This window comes from Oculina patagonica, chromosome 13, assembly GCF_052425735.1.
Source record: "Oculina patagonica isolate OP01 chromosome 13, crgOcupat, whole genome shotgun sequence".
Classification (NCBI taxonomy): Eukaryota; Metazoa; Cnidaria; class Anthozoa; order Scleractinia; family Oculinidae; genus Oculina; species Oculina patagonica.
In genome coordinates, this window is record NC_135770.1 from 22,451,283 (window position 1) to 22,460,810 (window position 9,528).

At 39.1% G+C, this 9,528-nt stretch overlaps 1 protein-coding gene across 3 annotated transcripts in view; it reads right to left on the reverse strand.

Moving 5' to 3' along the window:
• LOC144636300 (TNF receptor-associated factor 3-like) overlaps window positions 1-9,505 on the reverse strand; it is an 18,018-nt gene extending 8,513 nt beyond the window's left edge. Inside the window, exons 1-5 of one of the 3 annotated variants that reach the window (XM_078495475.1) lie at window positions 9,278-9,504; window positions 8,956-9,112; window positions 7,658-7,816; window positions 6,604-6,759; window positions 4,070-5,826 (exon numbers count right to left, since the gene is read on the reverse strand). In XM_078495475.1, the coding sequence (XP_078351601.1) occupies window positions 4,786-5,826; window positions 6,604-6,759; window positions 7,658-7,816; window positions 8,956-9,112; window positions 9,278-9,438 (1,674 nt within the window). In that variant the 5' untranslated portion in view covers window positions 9,439-9,504 and the 3' untranslated portion in view covers window positions 4,070-4,785. Of the gene's footprint in view, window positions 1-463; window positions 621-729; window positions 991-4,069; window positions 5,827-6,603; window positions 6,760-7,657; window positions 7,817-8,955; window positions 9,113-9,277 lie in introns of those variants that run through there. The other 2 variants (XM_078495476.1, XM_078495477.1) reach the window with 2 other exon arrangements.
• Between the last annotated feature and the right edge of the window lie 23 nt (window positions 9,506-9,528).

Consider the following 9,528-nt stretch of genomic DNA (forward strand, 5'->3'; position numbering starts at 1 on the left):
CCCGTGATCACGCTTTGTGATCACGCCCGTGATCACACCGTGATCACACCCATATTTTTACTGGGGAATTATTTATTATTATTTCTCCATCGGTTCGCCGATAAGCGATAAAAGCCGGTTGTGTTTTCACCTTTTTCATTACAAGAAACATGTTTAAGATCACAGACTGAGGTCTCCTATGGGCCATGGGCTTAATATTCATACATTTATTGTACAAATGGGCGCAGCCAGAAAAAATCCTAAGCATGGCCGCGAATGTTCTGCAGCGAGCCTCCATGCATGCTTTACTTCTGCCGCTGTTCTGACTGTGTTCTCACTAGTTAATAATAATACTTCTTGGGAACGAGGTATAGATTTTCCTTTAAGTGTAGATGGACGTTGAATTTGAAGTGGAATATTATGGTCGGAAATAGATCAGTTTAAAATAAAATAATAAAATATCACAGTTTATCGCGCGGAATACCTGCAAGTGTCTGAATTCTCCCTTCCAATCGCAACTTCTCTCCTTATATCGACAGAAACACTGAAGGTCGAGTACTTCTCTCTCACAGCACTTATCTCGGAAAGATTCGTCTCGTGAAATCAGTTTTCCATCGATTGGGCATTTGGGTCTTCCCGAGCTAAAGAACGGAAGTAAACAATACTATTATCATTACCGCATGAGCTATACATAGTCGGTGAATAAAGTTGAAATATTTATCAAATGATAACAGAAGTCAGAAGACATACCTAAAAAAACGTTCGAGACAGTTTCTACAGAATCGATCAGTCCACATGATGTTTGCAAGGGTTCGATGAAAACGTTCTCGCAGATTGGACATTTGAGTCGTTCGTCTAGCCTGTGGACACATTTTTACCTGAGAAGTGGACTCGACTGCGGCAACCATAGTTTAAAGCAGAAGTGTTGTAGGATAGACTCTGGTAATGTTGCTACTATTTAAGACGTCATTCCATATCGAGATCCTACCAAACGCGCTCTTATACCATGTGCGTACAGATGTGTAAATTTGTGATCACGTTGATGTCACAATTACGTGAACGCGTGATCATTGTAGCAGGTTCCAGCGAATCAGCGAGGTTTCAGTCATATGAAATTGCAATGACCTTAAAGATTAGCAGCTCACAGCTGTCGTCATCGTTCAAGCAAAGCCTCTTTAATTTCGATACATTTAACATGAGAAACGGGCAAAGACAACGAAATAAAGACCTAAACTCTCACAATATGAAAGGCCTTTTCTCCAGTCAAATATCGTCAATGTTTTCCTGACCGATTATGAAAATTCGTCTTTAAATAACACCGACCTCATTAGTTATTTTGGGGTTTTCCCTTTCCACAATTATAGAGGTAAGTAAATATTGATCTGTTACCAGGTTACAAGGTTAAAATGACACTCACGCAGATTATTCGTAATTTCTCGATTTAGCCCTTCTTAAAGGGCTAGTTTTAGTTTTGACTGGACTTAGGCACAAGCAAAGCACATAAGTAGAAGTAGCATGAACACAGTCATTACTGATTCTTATGCTTTGCTTACAAGGAATTAGGATAAGCATAACCATAAGCACAAGCGCAAGCACGGCAGCACAAAATTGTCCGTTCTTCAGTTGTACTCATTTTTATGCTTATTTGAGTTCCTTAAGAAAGGACAACAAAGAAAGAAATACGATACGTCTATGCTTATGTCTGTGCTTATGTTTATACGCGCTTGTGTCCAGCGATGATCAGCATTAATAGCTTATTTTGCCTTCTCTTCAGTCTTTTTGGTAACCATCAAAAATTTACTATCCTAAAGAAAAGGACAACAATAATAGGGAGATGTAAATCGGCGGAAGATATGTTGCTTTCACAAAGCGAGCGATGAAATTTTCAAAATCCTTAAATTTTATGTGGTCTTATGCCCGGGTCTAAAGTTCGTCACACTTAATTAAAGCCATTGTCACTAAATTTTACTGACTGATAAATTGAAATCACGTGCACCAGTAGGACGCAGTCTGACAGGCAAATGTTTCATGCGAAGAACATGCATATATCGATTGTGCGACGATCCGCCAAGATTAAGGTTCAGGATTGAGATGTGCCTTCCTATTGCGTTGAGAAGGCATTGATTATTAATAATGCACATCCGAATAATCCAAAGGTTACTTCAATTCTCAGAAACGAAATGCTTGTTTGAACGTTACGTTCATAAAAGAACGGTACTTTCTCAGTCTTCTTGTAAACGAGCTACGGAGTACCTGCAAGAAATTCCTTTCCGATCTGAGGAATAGACTGGGGATTGAGTATAGAAATTTGTGAGCACATATCACAAAGCCTCACAGAATCACAAATTTCACCGAGCAGAACAACGGACTCAATTCACAGCATTTGTGACGCTACGATGCTTTGTGATGTGTGCAATGGATGGTTGCTCGATTTATTGGCCATATAGCTATGTGCCGCGGGACAGGGTATGGTGTTTTGGCATTGTAATCTCGGTGTGATCCTGCGTGGGTTTCATTTAAATTGACCAGCTAAAATTGCAGTGGGTAAACTTCATGGTCTGATAACTCTGAAAACTTGCCATGAAAGAAAAGAAATGAAAAAAACCTGTTCAAAAATTATTATTGTCTTACTCTTAAATATGGTGTTTTATGGGTTTGGGAATTAAAGGAGGGTATCGAGGGTATCAACGTTCAAACTAGAATTGCGAGTTTGGGCACCCACGAGATTCGTAAAGATATGCTCAACATTCACCACCAAGCTTCTTTTAGGCAAATTACATGAATATTTTTTACACCTTTGTTGCTTTGGAAATTCCTTTTATCAGATAACATTTACTAGTGTGAACTTTGAAAGCGAGGCTTTGTGGTGAAGTTAGTCTGTCTTACGTACACTGTGTAAAGGTGTATAAGGGCTATTTATAGTTGGCACTGATTAGCATATTTAGCAAAACCAGAAGTATTCGGTTTATGGCAAGTACGGGTCCGTTCTTTGTAAATTAGTAAAATAAAGTAAGGAACGCGTGCAGATTATCATCGTGGCCGACTGTTGTATCGGTTGTTAATGTTATGCAAGTGAATGTATACTAGGCAGGCAAGTTGGCTATTTACAAAAATTGATCTAGAACGAATCCCGTTGACCCCAATCCCCTCCCCCTAAGATAGGAAGAGGCTTGAACGCGATACTTCACAACAGTGCTCTAAACTTCTCAGCCTCGCTTTCTCTTGGTTGTTTCCGTCCAACCATGGTTTGGCAATTTTTATCTCTAGCTACCCAGTTGCACCCCCCCCCCCCCCCCGGGGGTTGCACACCCCATGCATCGCGGTGGATTAAACGTGAAGATGGATTTTTAGAGGACTGACCAGGGCTAATGAGGTCTAAACTCCACCAAGAATGACCAAATTAAATAATTCCTGAAGATCGGGTTTCATGACGAAATTTGTTACAGCAGGATGTTTCCTTGATGGTTAATCTCAATAAATAAAAGTGCAAAGCTGGAACATTATGGCTGCCCGTTAATGCTTCTTAACAACAGCTGTAGGCCAGGTAAAAAGGGGTTGTTCAACACTGAGTAATCAGTTGGGAGTAACAGTTCAGAATGGTTCTATTCCTCGTGGAAATTTTCCATCGGCGCGAAATGAACCAATAAAAGTGGTGTTCTATTTAAGATATGTGACTCAATGTTATCAATTGCGACCAAAGTCTCTGTCAGTCTTAAGTATTGCGTGTTTACAGAATTGAGCCAAACAACGTGTGTGTTTGTCTGCGCGGTATGCGAGACTCGATTGGTCACAGCTTTTGTGTGGACGTCCAAAGTATCCGAGAGCACATCAACTATCCGAGAGCACATCGACTGCCACTCACATAAAGAGTTCTATGAAAGAATTTTGTTATTCTAGTGCTATTTGCGACTGATGGATTGCTTAGTCTATCAGCCAGCTACGGGGGACTGTACTGAAGGAAGACCTTATTTTTTCTATGTACAGTTGTTTCCTTCAAAGGGTAACTTTCCACGAATATTACAAATATAGATATACCCTTAACAAATTTTAAAAATACGATTGAGAACTCAAGACTACCGTTAGCTGAGACTTCGTTGAAATTATCTTTCATTTACTCTCTCTGCTTTTCCTGCTGTATTATATTTAGAAATAAGTACATCTCAAATTTCTACTTTCTGTATATTAGTATTCATTTATAAAATATACTCCATACTTTACTTTGTAGCTAACAGCCAACGATATTGTTATTAACACTTAGACTCTGTAAATATATCTTATATTAATGTTAAGGAAGATATAACTCCCTTCAGACGATTACACAAATGATCTTTTCTTTCGTCCGAATAACTATTTCCTCCAATATGAAGTACCGCGTATTACTTAATTTGTTTTTAAACTTGATGCTAATGGACAAGAGCTTGCATTCGGCATGTTCAGTTTGCCAGGTGGGCTGCATACTTGCATATCATGGATAACATTACAGTTACAGATAAGGTCCTTACTTGCTTCGTGCTCGAACGCTCGCTCTCACTTCTTAGCATGCTGCTAATACAGGTTTTACCTGGTAAAGTTCTGTTCACTCTGTACGTTATTCTTCTATTTGTGCTTTTGAAATTAACATAAATAATTTTCAGAGATTGTAAACTAATTACCAGTAACATACGGCAGTTTGCCAAACGATACTAATTACAACTGTGACTTTATGCAATGTCATGCAATAAATGTTTGGTTTTAATACAATTTTTTTAAATAAATTGAAAGAAATAGCCTGTTCCTGCCAAATATGCCAGAACAGGCTAACGTTTATCAAAATATCTCTCCTTGAAGACCAGTCATATCCACCGTAATTTTTACAAACATGGTATCATTCCGAATAAATCCACCATGCCTCAGTTCCGTGTGAGAGATAAATGTCGGACAGCCTGATGCTATGTTCATGTCTGATGTAGGCCTTTTGAAACTTGAGCTGTGAGGTTCAGGTCGAAACGCATCATACGTGTCTCTGATCCTGTCTTGATCCATGAGTCTGAAATGAACCTTTTGGATGAATGGCCAGGGCAATAAGGCATCGTATTCACCTCTCATGATCACAAAGAACATTGACATGTGCGTTCCTTTGCCAATACCATCTCCATTCGGGTAGAGCCGGGCACATACTTTGTAGCCAAAGCGTCCAACGTAGAACGGTGGACTATAAATCGATGGCGTCCTGCCAGAAACAGCTTCTTGAAATCGTCGGTTGTAATGGTCGATTTTCCAAATGTAAGTTCCATTATATGAGGTAGCTTCCAACATCTGAATCTGCATATCATGATCGGAGAGTTGAATCTCATGTAATGCCAGTTGATGCTCAGTTCTGTCCAATCGACGCTCGCTCTCACGAGACGAGACAGTGTTTGGTCCAATATCACGACCTTTTGGTACGGCAGAGGACAACTTCAGACGGGCCAGTTCGCTTTGTAGGTTGTTTACTTTCTCTTCATGTCCTCTTAACGTGTTCATGATTTCCTCCACCTGAGAAGGGATTATGTCTGCGTTTGCACCAACTGGGCTTGAGGCTTCCAAATCACGAATAAGATTTTCAATTTCCTTCTTTTGTTCCGTCACTGACTTTTCTACGATGGATATTTTTGTTTGCTGTGTTTGTATGTTCTGTCTCGCCGCTGCCAGTTCTTCAGTTTGATTTTGAAGTTGTTGTTCCAAAGCACTTTTATCCTCCTCAAGACGAGCGACTTTCTCTTCCATCTCCTCGTTGTTCTTCTTGTACTGATGACTTGAGTGGTTCATCATATCCAGATGGAACTTAATACTGCTTTTGATATGCTGATCAAGATGTTCTGCAGTTCCCTGTTAAAAGTTATCAGTATTAATATATTGTAACAAATAACTAGTGTAAACGATTCCCGCCATGGGGCTCATCCGAAAGCAATGAGTACTTTGAACAATATAGCAAACCGATGCCAAATTTAAACTTAACTGACTTCCTTTCATTGCGTGCTCCTGAAGGTTTAAAAAGAAACTTTGGTGTATTCTTTCTGGATAGTTTAGAGTAGTTAGGCCCTTCGTTTTTGAGGCAGTGATTTCAAAGGTCCCGTTTTCAGTCTCATGAACATTGATTTAATATTTCTTTGTCTCCTACATAATCGTTTGTCTTTAAGAATTAGAGTACTATTCTTCCCAATAAACCGTAGCACCCATTTTTTCCTAACCCTCTTCACAGTGATTGCATTTGCGTCACGCGGTACATTTGCAAGTAACACATGATCACCTTTTTTGCATCACGTGTGTTAGTTCGAAGGGTAACAAGTGGAAATATATATATATTTTTTCCAATGTAAAGTTGTCGATTTCAAATCAGATGTGTCATAATTTTGTAGGTTTCTTTAGCATGAAGCGAACCGGTGAGATGCTAGTCAGTAGTAGGTAAACCCCAGCATTTATAAAATTGCAGTTTTCTCCTGGAATGTGCTGGTACCTTTTTATCCCACTGTGAGAGGGATATGCTTTGTCTAAAAAAACAATATGGGAGAGATAGCCAGAGCAGGGCCGTCGTGTAACTCATAAATAACTTATCAAAGGAAAAACTAGCTAACTAACAAAATAGAATAGAACATCAGTACTCACTTTAAAATCGCAACCATGAATACTGAAAGGACACAAATGTTCTGCCTTGGGGCAATGCGTTATCAGGTGTTCCGCCATCATGTCACGTGGTATATCTTCTTTGCCACAGTTTTTGATGCAAGCGATGGGAAACTTGAGACAGATTTCCAAATGATCCTAAAACAAAACAGTTTATTTTTATAAGGCCAATCAGCGCAACATGGATTAATCGTAGGTCATCATAGTGAGCCATTAACATCATGATTAAGTGAGACTCGCTCTATTGAGCACTTAGTTTCAGAAACAAGTTCAAAGCATAACCCTTCAAGAAATACAAACTGTTGTCAGTAAAGATGTGAAATAGCTAGATCAAATAGGTTATACCACCATTACACACTTGACGTAAACCCCACTCATAAAGTGCATTTACAAAAAATTATATATCTATCATGTCTAAAAAAATCATTTTGTTCTATCTATTTATTCAATCCGAACATTTTGAATATTTCACGTGCGAATTTGTGTTGTTGGTAGTACTTATTCTTCCTATTGGCTCAAAGGGACAAGAGCTAGGATTTGCAGGTGGGCAATGCTTAATAAGCATACTGGTCCACAAAAGAAACCTCCGACTTCCGTAGGATTTAGCCACTTGGAGTATTTAGCATCTATCCCTCCTGGACAGATGTGCAGTCTATCGCAGGTTTTTCCTCGGTTTACCTAACAGTTCGTCGGACCCCATTTATTTTGCACTACTACCAGGAGAAAGGCACTGATCATGTTGAGATCTGTTGAACCAAGAAGATAAATTCTTCTTCAACAGAGACCTGCGGGTTGGGAGGTACTCCCGCCTATAATGGTTCATGAAGGGTGAGGGTTTAGACCTCGGAACAAGGCCTCCCCGTGTAGTTTTTTTCGGTTCCAGCACGCCTAGCCCCCTACCACCCCAACCACCCCCCAGCATCCACCACCACCGGATCAAAGAGTGACTGAATTTTGATTATCAGCTGTACTGGCAATTTTCTACAACTTAGATAAGACGACAACATAAAACATAAATTACAAATAATTTTTATACCTCCATGTTACTTTGACGAACCTCTCCACCACAGTATGTACATGCCACGGCCCTGTTGATACAATCATTTTCTCTGTGTCGTTTGAGATGTCTTCTTTCCATAGTTTCACTACATGCTGGACACTGTACGTCACAATACTGACAAGTTTCCTGGTGTTCCTGGTGGAATAAATTAAGTTTTAAGACCTTGCTCCGGATTTTTAGACAAGTCAATAAAAGTTGGTGCTTTGCCGGGTGCCTGTTCTAACCAGTTTGGCTATTGTTAGTGGCTCATCGGCTCTATGAAATATTCGTGATAACAAAGGGAATCGTTTAATATATTAGGTGCTCTTTCCATTAAATTAGGGTTTTCGATAGCGTGAGTCATTAAAAAAAGTCACGCTATCAAACACACCAATTTATGGAAAAGCCACCGGCAGTTAGCCTGTTGCAGGGGTTCGGATAGTGAAGAAATTCCATTTGTAGCTCTTATAGTTTCATCATCATCTTTCTTTGTATAAACAGCTACAGGTATGTATGTATGTATGTATGTATGTATGTATGTATGTATGTATGTATGTACGTACGTATGTACGTACGTAGTATGTATGTATGTATGTATGTATGTATGTATGTATGTATGTATGTATGTATGTATGTATGTATGTATGTATGTATGTATGTATGTATGTATGTATGTATGTATGTATGTATGTATGTATGTATGTATGTATGTATGTATGTATGTATGTATGTATGTATGTATGTATGTATGTATGTATGTATGTATGTATGTATGTATGTATGTATGTATGTATGTATGAATGAATGAAATGAAATTTCATATGAATGAAATTGCGTGACTACTTTGGTGCGCCGCCAGTGTCCGTTGTGTTCGAATCAACTTGAATTTAATAGCAACTATTATTCTTAGAACCTTCTGGCCTGCGAATTCTCTATCAGTTCACCGATAAGCGATAAAAGCCGGTTGTGTTTTCACCGATTTTCATTACAAGAAACATGTTTAAGATCACAGACTGATGTCTCCTATGAGCTTAATATTCATACATTTATTGTATAAATGGGCGCAGCAAGAAAAAATGCCAAGCATGGCCGCGAACGTTCTGCAGCGAGCCTCCATGTTTTACTTTTGCCGCTGTTCTGATGTGTTCTCACTAGTTAAGCAATAATAATAGTTCTTGGGTCCGAGGAATAGTTGTCTTTAAGTTACGTGTAGATCGACGTTAAGTAATTTGAAGTGGAATTATGGTCGGAAATGGATCAGTTTAAAATAAAATAATAAATATCACTAAATATACCTGCATGTGTCCGAATTCTCCTTTCCAGTTGCAACCTCTCTCCTTATATCGACAAAAACACCGAAGGTTGAGCACTTCTCTTTCGCAACATTTGTCTCGGAAGGATTCGTCTCGTGAAATTGGTTCTCCGTCGATTGGACATTTGGGACTTTCCGAGCTAAAGAACAGAAGTAAACATATACTTTAATTGCTACCCGGGAATTATTGCCGGGTGGACATTTGACATTATCCAACTTACACGGTATGCTCGTTGATCAATTATAAGACCAATGCAGTGAATAAAGCCGATATATCAAATAATAACAGAAGTAAGAAGACTTACCTAAAAAGACGTTCGAGACAGTTTCTACAGAATCGATGTCCACATGATGTTTGCCAGGGTTCATTGAAAACGTTCTTGCAGATTGGACATTGAAGTCGTTCGTCTAGTCTGTCGACGAATTTTACCTGAAAAGTGGACTTGCGATCGACTGCGAGAACCATTCTATATTCGCTTTTCAGTAGTGGTTAGCCTCGATTACGATTGTCACGTTTTGGTAGCGGTCATTCTGTGAATGTATATATACAGTATGC